This window comes from Pavona decussata, unplaced genomic scaffold, assembly GCF_977016875.1.
Source record: "Pavona decussata unplaced genomic scaffold, jaPavDecu1.1 SCAFFOLD_52, whole genome shotgun sequence".
Classification (NCBI taxonomy): Eukaryota; Metazoa; Cnidaria; class Anthozoa; order Scleractinia; family Agariciidae; genus Pavona; species Pavona decussata.
In genome coordinates this window covers 2,686,069-2,707,906 of record NW_028145474.1, presented here as the reverse complement: position 1 = coordinate 2,707,906, position 21,838 = coordinate 2,686,069, and the positions used below count along the sequence as shown (strand labels likewise).

General features: G+C 41.2%; 1 protein-coding gene across 1 annotated transcript; it reads right to left on the bottom strand.

Annotated features, from left to right (window-relative positions):
• Positions 1-14,023: 14,023 nt before the first annotated feature.
• Positions 14,024-21,541, bottom strand: LOC146480919 (uncharacterized; the record flags this gene model as incomplete). Its single annotated transcript, XM_085109075.1, has 4 exons — positions 21,442-21,541; positions 19,067-19,152; positions 16,336-17,559; positions 14,024-15,750 (listed from the first exon to the last, which is right to left on the bottom strand). Coding segments are annotated over exons 2-4 (2,970 nt in total), but the record flags the coding sequence as incomplete, so codon positions are not given.
• Between the last annotated feature and the right edge of the window lie 297 nt (positions 21,542-21,838).

The following is a 21,838-nucleotide window of genomic DNA, read 5'->3' as shown; positions in this document are numbered from 1 at the left end:
GGCACTTTATTACCTTTTTCAGCGTGTAAAGGCTTTCTTTATCATTTGTTCGCCATGCTGAAATGCCTTCCTAAATGCATTTCACAAAGTAAATCTATTTTCGAACATTTCTCACCCCATTACGTAAAAATAATTCAAAATCAGCTTAGATTTTTTATTGCGACACGGGTGAGAAATGTTGCCAAAGTACTAAGACGAACTTGTGCTGTGGTCAAAAGGGGTAGAATAGAAGAGGAAACAATCTTTCTTTCATTGGGAGAAAAGTTTACCTGGAAACAAACCGTTTTCTTCGCTGCAACACGATTTGAATGAGCGAGAAATGACCACGAGAACTGTTACGTATTGAAACATAGCAAGTTCAATGTCACGCAGTGCGTGACTTACAGCTTAACTGGCTTTGAACGGAGCTGTCTTTGAATGAAGTGCAGTTATTTTCCCTTACGTTTGAGTGAAAAGCTACAACCACGTTAAAGAAATAATGTGACGGTGCTGCTTGAGGTTCTTACGCTACTAGTTGGGTCTATCGTCCTGAAGGGAAAGCACGAAAATGGAACTAGAGCAATTCCCCCTTCTATTCTACTATTCTGCTGTGCGATGTTATCTATCACTGCAGTAGGACTATCATCCAAAGTACTTCAAAACGCCCGCGTAAATTTCTATACCAACAATTTGCCACACTAGTAATGTTCTAGCTGTAATTTCTTCCTCAAAATATCGGTTTATGAGGATAAGTCTGCTTTCCATGCAGTCTACATAATGTACATCCGATGAGCGTGTGGAGATCCCCTGCTAAGGCCATAAGGACACAGTTTGGCATTTTGGTGAGATCACGCTAAAGCTATTTGCGCAAAGCTTACCCAACGGGTAAAAAGAGTAACTTCCTTGACTTGATTACTGGCCAAAGCAAAAATACGCACCATATGACGTGGTTGACCGCCAGTAACTTACATTCCAATGTTATACGCACGGTAAGCCTTACAACAAGAACGCGCGGTCCAAGTCCTCTTTTCCATGACGAATTAAAAAATGCGACCATATGTAACCCTTGAGACTTGAAACAACATTAACTTCATGTACAAGAAATAAAATGCATGAAATATTTATCTTTTCTAAAGATATAACGAGTTTTTTGAAAAACCACTTTTTCAGACAATCCTGGCCAAAAATTCCCGGGATAGCAACACAAAATAGCATTGTCAGTGAACATCTTCATTCTCCATATCTTAAGCCGGTCTTCAACATTTTTATTAAGCTGTCTTTGCAATTTTTGGAAAGCCCCCTCCCCCCCAAACAATGTTGAGCGCAACTGGAATCATTCGGACTTTAGATAAACTCAGCATCATAACAACATTGCTTGGGGGCCGGGGGGGCGGGGGAACAGTTCGTGATTAATTTGCAAATCGTCCCATTATTTTTGGCCAGGATTGTCTGATTTTAGCGTTGCTTTTAAATTGGCAAATTATATCATTTTGAAGACAATTTGGAGGTTCCTTTTGTTAAAGTCAAGAGTGTTATGGCCATCCCCATCATCACCTCGCCGTAAAAAGTGAAAGTTAGTTACAGTCGCGAATATTGGAGTAAGAGATGAGGAACGGATATTTGTTTTCAGACGTCGATATGCGTGCGCGTAGTTATTTTGCAAAGTATGCACATAGAAGCACTGACAGAGATAAAAATCTTTCGAAAACTGTAGCCAAATGGAGAGGGTATATCTTATCAGCGATGGTCCGTAGTTAGATGCAGTCTACTTGCCTGTTCCGAGAGAGGTTAGGAGCCGAGATGTTGGATGTAAAGACGAACATCTTTTTGCGACCTCCGACGCCCTCTTAGTTTTGTGTTAGGCAGGTGCCATTGACAACACGAACACAAATTTTAAAAGAATACGAGATGGCGCTTTTCCCACTATTGGAGACGAATATCAGTTTAAGAGCAGAAACGTTTAATTCCTAGCGGTGGCTGTTTTGCCAAATCGCGCGTATTGCGTGACCACTCAAAACAGATACAATACGTCATGAAAACATTTGTCCGAACATTTCTCGGCTACATTTCTCACCACTATAAAGTCATTTTGCGATGTTTGTTGGCACTTTATTACCTTTTTCAGCGTGTAAAGGCTTTCTTTATCATTTGTTCGCCATGCTGAAATGCCTTCCTAAATGCATTTCACAAAGTAAATCTATTTTCGAACATTTCTCACCCCATTACGTAAAAATAATTCAAAATCAGCTTAGATTTTTTATTGCGACACGGGTGAGAAATGTTGCCAAAGTACTAAGACGAACTTGTGCTGTGGTCAAAAGGGGTAGAATAGAAGAGGAAACAATCTTTCTTTCATTGGGAGAAAAGTTTACCTGGAAACAAACCGTTTTCTTCGCTGCAACACGATTTGAATGAGCGAGAAATGACCACGAGAACTGTTACGTATTGAAACATAGCAAGTTCAATGTCACGCAGTGCGTGACTTACAGCTTAACTGGCTTTGAACGGAGCTGTCTTTGAATGAAGTGCAGTTATTTTCCCTTACGTTTGAGTGAAAAGCTACAACCACGTTAAAGAAATAATGTGACGGTGCTGCTTGAGGTTCTTACGCTACTAGTTGGGTCTATCGTCCTGAAGGGAAAGCACGAAAATGGAACTAGAGCAATTCCCCCTTCTATTCTACTATTCTGCTGTGCGATGTTATCTATCACTGCAGTAGGACTATCATCCAAAGTACTTCAAAACGCCCGCGTAAATTTCTATACCAACAATTTGCCACACTAGTAATGTTCTAGCTGTAATTTCTTCCTCAAAATATCGGTTTATGAGGATAAGTCTGCTTTCCATGCAGTCTACATAATGTACATCCGATGAGCGTGTGGAGATCCCCTGCTAAGGCCATAAGGACACAGTTTGGCATTTTGGTGAGATCACGCTAAAGCTATTTGCGCAAAGCTTACCCAACGGGTAAAAAGAGTAACTTCCTTGACTTGATTACTGGCCAAAGCAAAAATACGCACCATATGACGTGGTTGACCGCCAGTAACTTACATTCCAATGTTATACGCACGGTAAGCCTTACAACAAGAACGCGCGGTCCAAGTCCTCTTTTCCATGACGAATTAAAAAATGCGACCATATGTAACCCTTGAGACTTGAAACAACATTAACTTCATGTACAAGAAATAAAATGCATGAAATATTTATCTTTTCTAAAGATATAACGAGTTTTTTGAAAAACCACTTTTTCAGACAATCCTGGCCAAAAATTCCCGGGATAGCAACACAAAATAGCATTGTCAGTGAACATCTTCATTCTCCATATCTTAAGCCGGTCTTCAACATTTTTATTAAGCTGTCTTTGCAATTTTTGGAAAGCCCCCTCCCCCCCAAACAATGTTGAGCGCAACTGGAATCATTCGGACTTTAGATAAACTCAGCATCATAACAACATTGCTTGGGGGCCGGGGGGGCGGGGGAACAGTTCGTGATTAATTTGCAAATCGTCCCATTATTTTTGGCCAGGATTGTCTGATTTTAGCGTTGCTTTTAAATTGGCAAATTATATCATTTTGAAGACAATTTGGAGGTTCCTTTTGTTAAAGTCAAGAGTGTTATGGCCATCCCCATCATCACCTCGCCGTAAAAAGTGAAAGTTAGTTACAGTCGCGAATATTGGAGTAAGAGATGAGGAACGGATATTTGTTTTCAGACGTCGATATGCGTGCGCGTAGTTATTTTGCAAAGTATGCACATAGAAGCACTGACAGAGATAAAAATCTTTCGAAAACTGTAGCCAAATGGAGAGGGTATATCTTATCAGCGATGGTCCGTAGTTAGATGCAGTCTACTTGCCTGTTCCGAGAGAGGTTAGGAGCCGAGATGTTGGATGTAAAGACGAACATCTTTTTGCGACCTCCGACGCCCTCTTAGTTTTGTGTTAGGCAGGTGCCATTGACAACACGAACACAAATTTTAAAAGAATACGAGATGGCGCTTTTCCCACTATTGGAGACGAATATCAGTTTAAGAGCAGAAACGTTTAATTCCTAGCGGTGGCTGTTTTGCCAAATCGCGCGTATTGCGTGACCACTCAAAACAGATACAATACGTCATGAAAACATTTGTCCGAACATTTCTCGGCTACATTTCTCACCACTATAAAGTCATTTTGCGATGTTTGTTGGCACTTTATTACCTTTTTCAGCGTGTAAAGGCTTTCTTTATCATTTGTTCGCCATGCTGAAATGCCTTCCTAAATGCATTTCACAAAGTAAATCTATTTTCGAACATTTCTCACCCCATTACGTAAAAATAATTCAAAATCAGCTTAGATTTTTTATTGCGACACGGGTGAGAAATGTTGCCAAAGTACTAAGACGAACTTGTGCTGTGGTCAAAAGGGGTAGAATAGAAGAGGAAACAATCTTTCTTTCATTGGGAGAAAAGTTTACCTGGAAACAAACCGTTTTCTTCGCTGCAACACGATTTGAATGAGCGAGAAATGACCACGAGAACTGTTACGTATTGAAACATAGCAAGTTCAATGTCACGCAGTGCGTGACTTACAGCTTAACTGGCTTTGAACGGAGCTGTCTTTGAATGAAGTGCAGTTATTTTCCCTTACGTTTGAGTGAAAAGCTACAACCACGTTAAAGAAATAATGTGACGGTGCTGCTTGAGGTTCTTACGCTACTAGTTGGGTCTATCGTCCTGAAGGGAAAGCACGAAAATGGAACTAGAGCAATTCCCCCTTCTATTCTACTATTCTGCTGTGCGATGTTATCTATCACTGCAGTAGGACTATCATCCAAAGTACTTCAAAACGCCCGCGTAAATTTCTATACCAACAATTTGCCACACTAGTAATGTTCTAGCTGTAATTTCTTCCTCAAAATATCGGTTTATGAGGATAAGTCTGCTTTCCATGCAGTCTACATAATGTACATCCGATGAGCGTGTGGAGATCCCCTGCTAAGGCCATAAGGACACAGTTTGGCATTTTGGTGAGATCACGCTAAAGCTATTTGCGCAAAGCTTACCCAACGGGTAAAAAGAGTAACTTCCTTGACTTGATTACTGGCCAAAGCAAAAATACGCACCATATGACGTGGTTGACCGCCAGTAACTTACATTCCAATGTTATACGCACGGTAAGCCTTACAACAAGAACGCGCGGTCCAAGTCCTCTTTTCCATGACGAATTAAAAAATGCGACCATATGTAACCCTTGAGACTTGAAACAACATTAACTTCATGTACAAGAAATAAAATGCATGAAATATTTATCTTTTCTAAAGATATAACGAGTTTTTTGAAAAACCACTTTTTCAGACAATCCTGGCCAAAAATTCCCGGGATAGCAACACAAAATAGCATTGTCAGTGAACATCTTCATTCTCCATATCTTAAGCCGGTCTTCAACATTTTTATTAAGCTGTCTTTGCAATTTTTGGAAAGCCCCCTCCCCCCCAAACAATGTTGAGCGCAACTGGAATCATTCGGACTTTAGATAAACTCAGCATCATAACAACATTGCTTGGGGGCCGGGGGGGCGGGGGAACAGTTCGTGATTAATTTGCAAATCGTCCCATTATTTTTGGCCAGGATTGTCTGATTTTAGCGTTGCTTTTAAATTGGCAAATTATATCATTTTGAAGACAATTTGGAGGTTCCTTTTGTTAAAGTCAAGAGTGTTATGGCCATCCCCATCATCACCTCGCCGTAAAAAGTGAAAGTTAGTTACAGTCGCGAATATTGGAGTAAGAGATGAGGAACGGATATTTGTTTTCAGACGTCGATATGCGTGCGCGTAGTTATTTTGCAAAGTATGCACATAGAAGCACTGACAGAGATAAAAATCTTTCGAAAACTGTAGCCAAATGGAGAGGGTATATCTTATCAGCGATGGTCCGTAGTTAGATGCAGTCTACTTGCCTGTTCCGAGAGAGGTTAGGAGCCGAGATGTTGGATGTAAAGACGAACATCTTTTTGCGACCTCCGACGCCCTCTTAGTTTTGTGTTAGGCAGGTGCCATTGACAACACGAACACAAATTTTAAAAGAATACGAGATGGCGCTTTTCCCACTATTGGAGACGAATATCAGTTTAAGAGCAGAAACGTTTAATTCCTAGCGGTGGCTGTTTTGCCAAATCGCGCGTATTGCGTGACCACTCAAAACAGATACAATACGTCATGAAAACATTTGTCCGAACATTTCTCGGCTACATTTCTCACCACTATAAAGTCATTTTGCGATGTTTGTTGGCACTTTATTACCTTTTTCAGCGTGTAAAGGCTTTCTTTATCATTTGTTCGCCATGCTGAAATGCCTTCCTAAATGCATTTCACAAAGTAAATCTATTTTCGAACATTTCTCACCCCATTACGTAAAAATAATTCAAAATCAGCTTAGATTTTTTATTGCGACACGGGTGAGAAATGTTGCCAAAGTACTAAGACGAACTTGTGCTGTGGTCAAAAGGGGTAGAATAGAAGAGGAAACAATCTTTCTTTCATTGGGAGAAAAGTTTACCTGGAAACAAACCGTTTTCTTCGCTGCAACACGATTTGAATGAGCGAGAAATGACCACGAGAACTGTTACGTATTGAAACATAGCAAGTTCAATGTCACGCAGTGCGTGACTTACAGCTTAACTGGCTTTGAACGGAGCTGTCTTTGAATGAAGTGCAGTTATTTTCCCTTACGTTTGAGTGAAAAGCTACAACCACGTTAAAGAAATAATGTGACGGTGCTGCTTGAGGTTCTTACGCTACTAGTTGGGTCTATCGTCCTGAAGGGAAAGCACGAAAATGGAACTAGAGCAATTCCCCCTTCTATTCTACTATTCTGCTGTGCGATGTTATCTATCACTGCAGTAGGACTATCATCCAAAGTACTTCAAAACGCCCGCGTAAATTTCTATACCAACAATTTGCCACACTAGTAATGTTCTAGCTGTAATTTCTTCCTCAAAATATCGGTTTATGAGGATAAGTCTGCTTTCCATGCAGTCTACATAATGTACATCCGATGAGCGTGTGGAGATCCCCTGCTAAGGCCATAAGGACACAGTTTGGCATTTTGGTGAGATCACGCTAAAGCTATTTGCGCAAAGCTTACCCAACGGGTAAAAAGAGTAACTTCCTTGACTTGATTACTGGCCAAAGCAAAAATACGCACCATATGACGTGGTTGACCGCCAGTAACTTACATTCCAATGTTATACGCACGGTAAGCCTTACAACAAGAACGCGCGGTCCAAGTCCTCTTTTCCATGACGACTAAAAAATGCGACCATATGTAACCCTTGAGACTTGAAACAACATTAACTTCATGTACAAGAAATAAAATGCATGAAATATTTATCTTTTCTAAAGATATAACGAGTTTTTTGAAAAACCACTTTTTCAGACAATCCTGGCCAAAAATTCCCGGGATAGCAACACAAAATAGCATTGTCAGTGAACATCTTCATTCTCCATATCTTAAGCCGGTCTTCAACATTTTTATTAAGCTGTCTTTGCAATTTTTGGAAAGCCCCCTCCCCCCCAAACAATGTTGAGCGCAACTGGAATCATTCGGACTTTAGATAAACTCAGCATCATAACAACATTGCTTGGGGGCCGGGGGGGCGGGGGAACAGTTCGTGATTAATTTGCAAATCGTCCCATTATTTTTGGCCAGGATTGTCTGATTTTAGCGTTGCTTTTAAATTGGCAAATTATATCATTTTGAAGACAATTTGGAGGTTCCTTTTGTTAAAGTCAAGAGTGTTATGGCCATCCCCATCATCACCTCGCCGTAAAAAGTGAAAGTTAGTTACAGTCGCGAATATTGGAGTAAGAGATGAGGAACGGATATTTGTTTTCAGACGTCGATATGCGTGCGCGTAGTTATTTTGCAAAGTATGCACATAGAAGCACTGACAGAGATAAAAATCTTTCGAAAACTGTAGCCAAATGGAGAGGGTATATCTTATCAGCGATGGTCCGTAGTTAGATGCAGTCTACTTGCCTGTTCCGAGAGAGGTTAGGAGCCGAGATGTTGGATGTAAAGACGAACATCTTTTTGCGACCTCCGACGCCCTCTTAGTTTTGTGTTAGGCAGGTGCCATTGACAACACGAACACAAATTTTAAAAGAATACGAGATGGCGCTTTTCCCACTATTGGAGACGAATATCAGTTTAAGAGCAGAAACGTTTAATTCCTAGCGGTGGCTGTTTTGCCAAATCGCGCGTATTGCGTGACCACTCAAAACAGATACAATACGTCATGAAAACATTTGTCCGAACATTTCTCGGCTACATTTCTCACCACTATAAAGTCATTTTGCGATGTTTGTTGGCACTTTATTACCTTTTTCAGCGTGTAAAGGCTTTCTTTATCATTTGTTCGCCATGCTGAAATGCCTTCCTAAATGCATTTCACAAAGTAAATCTATTTTCGAACATTTCTCACCCCATTACGTAAAAATAATTCAAAATCAGCTTAGATTTTTTATTGCGACACGGGTGAGAAATGTTGCCAAAGTACTAAGACGAACTTGTGCTGTGGTCAAAAGGGGTAGAATAGAAGAGGAAACAATCTTTCTTTCATTGGGAGAAAAGTTTACCTGGAAACAAACCGTTTTCTTCGCTGCAACACGATTTGAATGAGCGAGAAATGACCACGAGAACTGTTACGTATTGAAACATAGCAAGTTCAATGTCACGCAGTGCGTGACTTACAGCTTAACTGGCTTTGAACGGAGCTGTCTTTGAATGAAGTGCAGTTATTTTCCCTTACGTTTGAGTGAAAAGCTACAACCACGTTAAAGAAATAATGTGACGGTGCTGCTTGAGGTTCTTACGCTACTAGTTGGGTCTATCGTCCTGAAGGGAAAGCACGAAAATGGAACTAGAGCAATTCCCCCTTCTATTCTACTATTCTGCTGTGCGATGTTATCTATCACTGCAGTAGGACTATCATCCAAAGTACTTCAAAACGCCCGCGTAAATTTCTATACCAACAATTTGCCACACTAGTAATGTTCTAGCTGTAATTTCTTCCTCAAAATATCGGTTTATGAGGATAAGTCTGCTTTCCATGCAGTCTACATAATGTACATCCGATGAGCGTGTGGAGATCCCCTGCTAAGGCCATAAGGACACAGTTTGGCATTTTGGTGAGATCACGCTAAAGCTATTTGCGCAAAGCTTACCCAACGGGTAAAAAGAGTAACTTCCTTGACTTGATTACTGGCCAAAGCAAAAATACGCACCATATGACGTGGTTGACCGCCAGTAACTTACATTCCAATGTTATACGCACGGTAAGCCTTACAACAAGAACGCGCGGTCCAAGTCCTCTTTTCCATGACGAATTAAAAAATGCGACCATATGTAACCCTTGAGACTTGAAACAACATTAACTTCATGTACAAGAAATAAAATGCATGAAATATTTATCTTTTCTAAAGATATAACGAGTTTTTTGAAAAACCACTTTTTCAGACAATCCTGGCCAAAAATTCCCGGGATAGCAACACAAAATAGCATTGTCAGTGAACATCTTCATTCTCCATATCTTAAGCCGGTCTTCAACATTTTTATTAAGCTGTCTTTGCAATTTTTGGAAAGCCCCCTCCCCCCCAAACAATGTTGAGCGCAACTGGAATCATTCGGACTTTAGATAAACTCAGCATCATAACAACATTGCTTGGGGGCCGGGGGGGCGGGGGAACAGTTCGTGATTAATTTGCAAATCGTCCCATTATTTTTGGCCAGGATTGTCTGATTTTAGCGTTGCTTTTAAATTGGCAAATTATATCATTTTGAAGACAATTTGGAGGTTCCTTTTGTTAAAGTCAAGAGTGTTATGGCCATCCCCATCATCACCTCGCCGTAAAAAGTGAAAGTTAGTTACAGTCGCGAATATTGGAGTAAGAGATGAGGAACGGATATTTGTTTTCAGACGTCGATATGCGTGCGCGTAGTTATTTTGCAAAGTATGCACATAGAAGCACTGACAGAGATAAAAATCTTTCGAAAACTGTAGCCAAATGGAGAGGGTATATCTTATCAGCGATGGTCCGTAGTTAGATGCAGTCTACTTGCCTGTTCCGAGAGAGGTTAGGAGCCGAGATGTTGGATGTAAAGACGAACATCTTTTTGCGACCTCCGACGCCCTCTTAGTTTTGTGTTAGGCAGGTGCCATTGACAACACGAACACAAATTTTAAAAGAATACGAGATGGCGCTTTTCCCACTATTGGAGACGAATATCAGTTTAAGAGCAGAAACGTTTAATTCCTAGCGGTGGCTGTTTTGCCAAATCGCGCGTATTGCGTGACCACTCAAAACAGATACAATACGTCATGAAAACATTTGTCCGAACATTTCTCGGCTACATTTCTCACCACTATAAAGTCATTTTGCGATGTTTGTTGGCACTTTATTACCTTTTTCAGCGTGTAAAGGCTTTCTTTATCATTTGTTCGCCATGCTGAAATGCCTTCCTAAATGCATTTCACAAAGTAAATCTATTTTCGAACATTTCTCACCCCATTACGTAAAAATAATTCAAAATCAGCTTAGATTTTTTATTGCGACACGGGTGAGAAATGTTGCCAAAGTACTAAGACGAACTTGTGCTGTGGTCAAAAGGGGTAGAATAGAAGAGGAAACAATCTTTCTTTCATTGGGAGAAAAGTTTACCTGGAAACAAACCGTTTTCTTCGCTGCAACACGATTTGAATGAGCGAGAAATGACCACGAGAACTGTTACGTATTGAAACATAGCAAGTTCAATGTCACGCAGTGCGTGACTTACAGCTTAACTGGCTTTGAACGGAGCTGTCTTTGAATGAAGTGCAGTTATTTTCCCTTACGTTTGAGTGAAAAGCTACAACCACGTTAAAGAAATAATGTGACGGTGCTGCTTGAGGTTCTTACGCTACTAGTTGGGTCTATCGTCCTGAAGGGAAAGCACGAAAATGGAACTAGAGCAATTCCCCCTTCTATTCTACTATTCTGCTGTGCGATGTTATCTATCACTGCAGTAGGACTATCATCCAAAGTACTTCAAAACGCCCGCGTAAATTTCTATACCAACAATTTGCCACACTAGTAATGTTCTAGCTGTAATTTCTTCCTCAAAATATCGGTTTATGAGGATAAGTCTGCTTTCCATGCAGTCTACATAATGTACATCCGATGAGCGTGTGGAGATCCCCTGCTAAGGCCATAAGGACACAGTTTGGCATTTTGGTGAGATCACGCTAAAGCTATTTGCGCAAAGCTTACCCAACGGGTAAAAAGAGTAACTTCCTTGACTTGATTACTGGCCAAAGCAAAAATACGCACCATATGACGTGGTTGACCGCCAGTAACTTACATTCCAATGTTATACGCACGGTAAGCCTTACAACAAGAACGCGCGGTCCAAGTCCTCTTTTCCATGACGAATTAAAAAATGCGACCATATGTAACCCTTGAGACTTGAAACAACATTAACTTCATGTACAAGAAATAAAATGCATGAAATATTTATCTTTTCTAAAGATATAACGAGTTTTTTGAAAAACCACTTTTTCAGACAATCCTGGCCAAAAATTCCCGGGATAGCAACACAAAATAGCATTGTCAGTGAACATCTTCATTCTCCATATCTTAAGCCGGTCTTCAACATTTTTATTAAGCTGTCTTTGCAATTTTTGGAAAGCCCCCTCCCCCCCAAACAATGTTGAGCGCAACTGGAATCATTCGGACTTTAGATAAACTCAGCATCATAACAACATTGCTTGGGGGCCGGGGGGGCGGGGGAACAGTTCGTGATTAATTTGCAAATCGTCCCATTATTTTTGGCCAGGATTGTCTGATTTTAGCGTTGCTTTTAAATTGGCAAATTATATCATTTTGAAGACAATTTGGAGGTTCCTTTTGTTAAAGTCAAGAGTGTTATGGCCATCCCCATCATCACCTCGCCGTAAAAAGTGAAAGTTAGTTACAGTCGCGAATATTGGAGTAAGAGATGAGGAACGGATATTTGTTTTCAGACGTCGATATGCGTGCGCGTAGTTATTTTGCAAAGTATGCACATAGAAGCACTGACAGAGATAAAAATCTTTCGAAAACTGTAGCCAAATGGAGAGGGTATATCTTATCAGCGATGGTCCGTAGTTAGATGCAGTCTACTTGCCTGTTCCGAGAGAGGTTAGGAGCCGAGATGTTGGATGTAAAGACGAACATCTTTTTGCGACCTCCGACGCCCTCTTAGTTTTGTGTTAGGCAGGTGCCATTGACAACACGAACACAAATTTTAAAAGAATACGAGATGGCGCTTTTCCCACTATTGGAGACGAATATCAGTTTAAGAGCAGAAACGTTTAATTCCTAGCGGTGGCTGTTTTGCCAAATCGCGCGTATTGCGTGACCACTCAAAACAGATACAATACGTCATGAAAACATTTGTCCGAACATTTCTCGGCTACATTTCTCACCACTATAAAGTCATTTTGCGATGTTTGTTGGCACTTTATTACCTTTTTCAGCGTGTAAAGGCTTTCTTTATCATTTGTTCGCCATGCTGAAATGCCTTCCTAAATGCATTTCACAAAGTAAATCTATTTTCGAACATTTCTCACCCCATTACGTAAAAATAATTCAAAATCAGCTTAGATTTTTTATTGCGACACGGGTGAGAAATGTTGCCAAAGTACTAAGACGAACTTGTGCTGTGGTCAAAAGGGGTAGAATAGAAGAGGAAACAATCTTTCTTTCATTGGGAGAAAAGTTTACCTGGAAACAAACCGTTTTCTTCGCTGCAACACGATTTGAATGAGCGAGAAATGACCACGAGAACTGTTACGTATTGAAACATAGCAAGTTCAATGTCACGCAGTGCGTGACTTACAGCTTAACTGGCTTTGAACGGAGCTGTCTTTGAATGAAGTGCAGTTATTTTCCCTTACGTTTGAGTGAAAAGCTACAACCACGTTAAAGAAATAATGTGACGGTGCTGCTTGAGGTTCTTACGCTACTAGTTGGGTCTATCGTCCTGAAGGGAAAGCACGAAAATGGAACTAGAGCAATTCCCCCTTCTATTCTACTATTCTGCTGTGCGATGTTATCTATCACTGCAGTAGGACTATCATCCAAAGTACTTCAAAACGCCCGCGTAAATTTCTATACCAACAATTTGCCACACTAGTAATGTTCTAGCTGTAATTTCTTCCTCAAAATATCGGTTTATGAGGATAAGTCTGCTTTCCATGCAGTCTACATAATGTACATCCGATGAGCGTGTGGAGATCCCCTGCTAAGGCCATAAGGACACAGTTTGGCATTTTGGTGAGATCACGCTAAAGCTATTTGCGCAAAGCTTACCCAACGGGTAAAAAGAGTAACTTCCTTGACTTGATTACTGGCCAAAGCAAAAATACGCACCATATGACGTGGTTGACCGCCAGTAACTTACATTCCAATGTTATACGCACGGTAAGCCTTACAACAAGAACGCGCGGTCCAAGTCCTCTTTTCCATGACGAATTAAAAAATGCGACCATATGTAACCCTTGAGACTTGAAACAACATTAACTTCATGTACAAGAAATAAAATGCATGAAATATTTATCTTTTCTAAAGATATAACGAGTTTTTTGAAAAACCACTTTTTCAGACAATCCTGGCCAAAAATTCCCGGGATAGCAACACAAAATAGCATTGTCAGTGAACATCTTCATTCTCCATATCTTAAGCCGGTCTTCAACATTTTTATTAAGCTGTCTTTGCAATTTTTGGAAAGCCCCCTCCCCCCCAAACAATGTTGAGCGCAACTGGAATCATTCGGACTTTAGATAAACTCAGCATCATAACAACATTGCTTGGGGGCCGGGGGGGGCGGGGGAACAGTTCGTGATTAATTTGCAAATCGTCCCATTATTTTTGGCCAGGATTGTAGTCTTATTGAACTATAAAACTAAAACTCAACAAACACAAAAAAGCCAACACATTTCGCTTTCAATTCAGTGAGGTGAAAACCACTAACGAAGATATAATTACCTTCTCTATCTCGATGTACCCAGCTTTCCACGAAATTTTCTGGCCATTAGGCATAACCAAGGCAGAGGAACCATTGTCTTCTTTCTCACCTTTATCATCCGCGCTATTTTTGTTCTCATCAACACCGCGTGCTGCACAATATCCCATGGCCGCTCCTGTTTCTTGAGTGAGCATGTCACCTTGCTTCTTATCCAAGCTTGTCTGGACATGGATCACGCATGCGTGATCCTGTTCAACAGATTTTACCAGACGATCTCCTCTTCCGCTTGCAAAGAATTTCCGTAGACCCAACTGTTTCACGTCAAACTTCTCAGAGGCATTCTCAACTAAGAGATCGTTAAGCTTCTTTTTTGCACATTCAAGCCCTTCTTTCTTGCCAGAAATGACCAAATCGTCCCTTTGGTTCTGAATCTTTACTTCAAAGTCTGTGAGTTGAGCTTCAATTAAATGCAAGTCGTCTTGACGAATCTCAGAGAGATACCTTCTGGTAAGTTTAGAAAGACAAACAAATCGCTCTTCGCGAATGCAGTTCTTTTCTAAGTAAGCATTCAGCTCCTTCATCGCTTCTATTACGTCCTCGCAAAGCCCAGCTACAAAGGTATCGCTCCAGTTGTTCCCATACACACGGACGACATCCCCGGTGTTGAACTTCTTGCAGAGTTGGTACCAACCCATTGTTTTTAACAGGTGCTGACTTTTCTCATCTACGCGAACTTTCTTTTCCAATGTCAACTTCCTCACAAGACTCGCTGCCTTTTCTGCATGCTCGGCTGACGTACCCACCATCCGAGCGTCGTTATCAATCACTAGCACAGCCTCAACGGCGTTCTTTTCCAACTCACATTTCACTCTCTGAAGGCCTTGATCTGAGCCTAGCACTTCCAAGGTGCTCTTTGGTAAACTCAAATTCTTTTCAACCATCTCCGCGTTAAGTTTCTCGAACTTCGCGGTCGCTTCAGCGAACTGTGGTTGCGGCCCTTCAAAATAGATTTCCTCGGCTTCAGTATTGAACTTTATCTCCAGTTCCTTGTTATTCCCTTGAAGGTTCTCTGCAAACTTTATCTTCTTCAACAAAACTAAGCGTTCAACGGGAACCTTCTTCGTCTTCTTTGGGTAGCTTTTTCTGGTTTCTTCACAATATATTTTCTCTAATTTTTCTTTTAATTGATCTTCACATTTTCTACCATCTGAGCTGAGAGAAACAATTTTTGCAATGAAAGAATTATCGATAGTTTTTACCAGCGGTGGATCAATCCCAAAGCTTGCGCGAATGCTGGATACCTGAGTCTTTACGGCTTCCCAGAAATCTTTGTTCACCTCAACATTACGCTTTGTAAATTTGCTAAGGTAGTTTTGGACTTCTTCAATGCACTCCGACTGCCAAGAATCGCTTTCGTCTTGTCCACAATACATTATAACGGCAGTTTTACTGTTCGACTTCCACTTAATTTCACTCTTCTTCAACGCTAACGTCTTCTTCATTTGATCATAATGTGAGGTACTGGTGACGTATTCCATTACATCCGGGTCCACAACCAGGTGCAGCTGCTGTACTCTAGGTCCAGGCCGCTGGCGTACTGGAGATTTATTGGTGTTGTTTGCAGCTGATCCCAAATCCGAACCGTCCTTCTCGCTGACTTCTAGAAACTCATGGAAGTTTCTGCGTGAACGCGGTGCCTTGTTTAATTGCTGTTTCTGTTGCTGTCTGGATAAGGCGCTTTCCATATCTGTGAATGAATAAACACAGGATCTAAATACATTACTCTTCGCTAGAGATTCTACTAAATAGCGTTTTAAGTTAATTGGAGTACCCAAAAGAGCAATTGTGAGACTAAGATTAGCAACATTCCAACATCCTCCAAGGTAAACAATATTTTCTAGCTGAAACATCGAATGGAAAGAGCAACAATTGCGCTGAACATAACATATTAGTCATTTTATACTTTGATTTCTTTTAAAATCAAGCCAACTGCCATTGACAACGTCATCATCCTTTAAGGCTTGGGGTATTGGTCCTTTACTCAGTTGTACTTCTTTGACTTGCCTCAACTGAAATATGGATTAAAGGCACGCAATGGCACGTCAGAGAAAATTTAGCTGAAAGCAAGAAACTCTGCCAGGAAAATTTAGAAAGAGCCAACTACGCCTGACTAACTCGCACAAATTTGAGGGCAATTTTCGGTCAGTGGGACGCCTAGGCTCCAAAGACCCACGCCCCAACTTTACGAACAATATTTTTCACAAATACACGGTGTAAAATCCCTCTTTCCCCAAATTCACAAAAAACGTAGTTTCAGAAGTTATTTTCTAACCTCTTGGATCTCGAAACATTCCCAAATTTGACAAGCTTTGAGCTCGTCTCATTCCTCCTTGACTACGCCCTCTGTTACCAGCTCTGCCAGGCCTCTCCTGATTTCCTCGGTTACGTCTGTTGAGATAATCTTCGCCAGAATGGCCAACGTGAAGATCGTCATACGATCTGTGTGTCTCACCAATATTTGCCATATGCGATAAGTATACCGGACCTCCACCTCTTCCACGAGAACCTCTTCTACCCCTTCCTCTTTGGTTACTGGGTTGGCCTGTTGCTCTTCGTCCATGAGCAACCTGAGGTGTACCAGCTTCCTGATCCCTTTCCCTGCAAAATCCAAATTTGTCTTCTCTCTGGACGGGCTGGCAGGCTCCTCGTCCTCTGTAACCTTGATTGCTGTAGCCCCAGTCTTGATGAACATTTTCCTTGTATTCTCCTTGGGCGCAAGCAAATCCATCCCTGGGCCCCCCTCTGGGTCTCCTTCTGGGTACCCCTCTGAATCCCCCTCTGGCTACCTCTTCAGGTCCTCCAAGAGAACTGAGCTTAGCCCTTGGTAAATTTCCTGGACCAATCAAATTTCCACGTCCTCGTTGAGGCTGAGGCCTGGCATCGACAGCTTGACAACCAAAACGTACGCCCTCTTGAAAGACGTTGCCTCTGTATTCTTGTTTATCCCTTTGACCCTGGCCAAAACCGCCTCTGTATTCCCCCCTGGGTCCGCCCCTAGGGCCACCTCTTGGTCGTCCTCTTAGCCTTCCTCTGAAGCCTTCTCCCGTTCTTGAATCATGATGGCGATAGATTTGGTTTCCATCCCATTGCTCTTCATTCTTGTTGAAACATTGTCTTGTCCAATTGGGCCGTTCCTTAAATTCTCTTTGTTCCTCTAGCGTTACACCATTTCTACTGTTTAGATTTCTTTCTGTTCTTTTTCTTCCTTGAAACCTTTGCAGCTCAATTCTTCTCTGGCCCTCTTCTTCAGGATGGTTTCCTATGTTGAAACACGCACTTGATGCTCGAAAATCCCCTCCGCTTTCTGGAAATTGCCTGACTTCTTCTTCGTCTTCCGTCGTGTAGGAAACAGAGGCTGCGGCATCTGCAAAGCCGTTGTCGTCGCTGCTTTCCAAGTTGTTTGCGCCATCTCCTGCGTCGACGAAATCGAAATACTCATCTTCTTCAAGATCTTCGTCCTCTTCTCCCTCTTCCTCTTCAAATCCACCGTCATCTTCTGTAAAGTAAAACAGATATTTACGCTTTCTAATAAATTATCAAAGAAAAATGTGTTCCCTGCTTTACTTCGAATTTGTGATTGCCTTGTTCTCCATAAAGCCTGCGAAGATGGCGATAACCTATCAGCTCTTATTATTTTTCAACCTTTCTAGTGCGAAATCAAAGCCAAACTCGTGATTTGGCCCACTTAAGTTTTGCTCTTGCAATTGGTACCACCACGCTATCAACCAGTTGCATGTTTTCCCACGTCTGGTGCAAGTTTCATATTCTGCCTTTGGTGCTCAATGCATGTTTTTCTCAAGTCATATGTTCCTGGATTCAAGATTTATTGTCGTATGACTTCGTTTGGTTAGGACCTGCAGGCGCTATCTGATGATTTGTGTCACTTTAATGACACTCGTTTCAGACAGCTGGTTGGCGGAAATTGTTTCTTTCTTTCTATCTGTATTATTACAATCTTTTTGTTTTTTATAAATATACGCGTGGAGGATACAAATAAAAACTGAACAACTACCCTGCGAATTTTGTTGGTCACCCTTCGTAACGGTGGACTTAGATCAGTCTCGCAATTGATTTATATTACCGCAACAGCTAAGGCCAATTACTGCGGACCCGGGATATACGCGCACAAAGACCAGACCACAACACCGGGAACTACGTCCCCTACTCTTTTCGAAAAGTGAGTAGGTTCTTTAACGTCCCACAGAGTTATTACAAACAAGCTTTGAAAGACGGGGCCTTCGGTTTATCGTCGTTATCCGAGAAGACTAGAAAGTCTAACAATTTGCAGATGTCATAGCAAAGACAGCACTTTCTCCTCAGTTATTTAAAGACCCTGAGTGTTGGTCCGGCCGGGGTTTGAACCCGCGACCTCCCACACGGTATTCCGGCACTCAACCAACTGAGCTAACCGATCGGCGGTAATGCCGATCGCACCAAGCAGCCGCTAAGTGTACGTTACACTTTTAATTGTAACGTGCTAGGAGGGTACATTCATACCTCCCAAATCGTAAACTGCGAGTTCTGTCTTTTGTCTTGTGATTTGTGTACCGCAGGTTGGATTCAGTGGGTGGTGAGGCATAATTTCTATTCATAGCGCTCGCGTATAGGAACAATACTCGCGCTATATATCATCCCGGGTTGATGTGGCTAGATGGATGGATGAATGGATGGATGGATGGATGGATGGATGGATGGATGGATGGATGGATGGATGGATGGATGGATGGATGGATGGATGGATGGATGGATGGATGGAGGGAGGGAGGGGGGGAGGGAGGGATGGATGGATGGATGGATGGATGGATGGATGGATGGATGGATGGATGGATGGATGGATGGATATGCAGCTACTTCCCGAAAGCAAGCAGGGATCTGATATGAAAATCATATCATATGATATGAAAATCATATCGGTTGGCGAATTTTTATACTACGTCCTTGAACAAGACAATGATGTTTTAAAATGTGTAATTCGTGAGCAATAAGATTAACTGTAGACTTACCATAATCATCACGGTCCATTGCTTACAACCTGTCGTATCACTTCGAACAACTGCTTTTATTCGTAAACGAAGGAATCGAAAATTATCTAAAATGATGGAATAATAATTCATACTATTAATTTCATAAATCCAATAGACGATTGCTATTTTTGATTAAGATGATGTTGACTCATGCTTTATTGGCTTCGACAAGCAAAATTTTACAGAGATTGAGGTAACACTGTAATTATTAAATTAAGCAAATATAACCATTTACGACAGAGACATTTAATTCTATTTATATCGGCATAAAACGTATTTCCCCCAGTATTCAGTTATTTTAATTACCACGGTGTAACCTGTTGGTTTAAACGAACACCATCACGGTGATTTTGATATTGTTTTGGTCAAAACTGCACAAATATTTGACAAAGTAACCTCGTTCAAACATAAAAATTCTCTCACAGCGACAAGAAGAAACAGCACGTGATTTCTCTAAGGAAGAACAAACCATGAGTCTTTACAATACACGTGCACAGTAGAACAACTTAAATCAATGGGAATTATTTTAAGTTCCAATTCATTCAGCGCATCCCGGCCATAAGTAGTCAGAGATAATTAAAACTCGTTTTTGTGCACAAGTAGAGAAAATTTTTACCAAACAGGACCATTATTTCAACGTTTTTGTTTGTAGAAATATGTCTTTGGACTTTTCGAAGTGACACTAAAAATTGGTGACAGTACCCCTTTTAAGTCTATGCGTTTTGACACTGACGTTATGATTACATTGTGGGGTGGAGGCGAGATATTTTGCTTCTTTTTCCCAAATAGCAGCTCTAAATACTGCCGGCATAAATCTGATCGATGCGAATTTTTCACTTCTCGACGCCAAAAGGCCATGGAAGCTCATGTATTGGCTACATATTTTGTGGGCGTGGAAGCCGGATATTTTGTTTCACTCCACCGTGAGGCCGTGAAAGCGAAACGTTTCGCTTCCTCTTACGAGTATAATTGGTGTTTGCTATATCGTGGGCTTGGAAATGAGACGATTCACTTGTTATCGCCTTAAAGCTTTGGGAGCGAAGCGTCTCGCTTCCGTGCGCATAATATTGGAATTCGGCCAATCGCTTCAAAAAACACATTACTACTGAAGTATGTTCGGATGGGAATTCTTTCGCGTATTATGATTGACAGATTACGAAATTCGTCACCGCTAGAAAAATCCTTCATTCTAATGAAAAGAGCACCTAAAATTGAAAACCAAAATGAAATAAATATCACACCTTGCCTAGAGGGGAAGACATGGCTCAGTGACTTTCCAAGCTTTTGCAGACAGTTTGCATGGCGGGACAAAAATCTAATCAACACCATACACGTTACCTTATACCTTCACTGGAGACTATCAATCTAGTACTGAATCCACCGGGCTTAATCATGACCTCTAGGCAAGATATAATACTCAAATGCCCATGTTCTACAATTTTTTTCCCCGTATCGGTGATCATGCTTTCCGAGAATTTGGACTAAATTAATGCGAAGTCCACATGTTTGTAGATAAATAAATATAGATAGATGACCTTTAATGCCGCATGTTTCGTGGAAACAAATATGGTCTATTTCATTAACTGAGCTGTCTTGGTTGTCCCAGATGAATCTTTCCTAGTATTACACGAGGCGAGCCAGGTGAGGCTAGCTGGCTGTGGCTTAATGTAGACCTTATATCGTGCACCAAATAATAGGTTATTTCTGGTGGTTTCACTTTCATTAATCGACGCTTTATTTTAATTCGATGCGTTATATTTCAGATTCAAGCGCCAGCAGCTATATGGTATGGTTTGCTATATGGTATACAGAAAGACCAACCGAAGTTTGCTCTGAAGAGAAGTCAGTCGTGAGAAATTGCTTAGCCGCGGTTTGTCTGACTAGCCTGATGTAGGCCATTAGTGATCAGTGAACAAATCTCAGTAAAATTATCTGCAATCCCGGCATCACGATAACGTGCGACACCGATCGGAGACCCTATGTGTGTTTAACAGATTTCAGTCGGTGATTTCTGCAAAACAAGCTAGCCAGCTAAACGGAATCATCGGCCTCTAAGTGCATCTGTTTCAGAAAAGCTGCCGCTTATGTTCCTCAGCTAACAATTTATCAGACGAATCAAAGGTACTAGACAGACTAACATAAAGTTTCAGAAACTACAAATCAGGATAATAAAGTTTAACAACAGTATTCTTGCTAACGGAATTAGTGAAGAGGTGCACTACTTTCCAAAACTCTTTAAACCGCACTGAAAGATCGAGAGAACTCACCTACGATTGATTAGCTGCAATAGGTGAACTAAGTTCAAAACACACTCTTTCAAAGAAAGAACCAAACCAATCTAGACTTTCACCTACCTGAATTTGGAAGCTTTCACTTCAGATTCCTAGAACCGTGAACTACCACTTCCGGCTTAAAATCACGCAAACAATAACGCAAGCAAAGCGGCACTCGTTCACACGGCTCGTATATTAGAAGTATGCTCATTAATACGCAAATTTAATATCGAAATCATTAGCAGATCTTTATTAAAAACAAGTCTCTCACGGTGGGGTGTGATGACGAAAGCTTCTCGAAGCGCGCTTTTTTCCCTTGGCTCGTGCTATTCGTCATTTAGAAGATTTTTGGGTATTCATTTATTTAGTGGCGAAGAGAGATTGGATACGAGTGAACCAAGGCTAGTGGGGCGTTATGGAAAAGTGACAACGAAAAATACCGTTTTGCTGAGGCAGTATCTGTAAGGAATCCATTGTA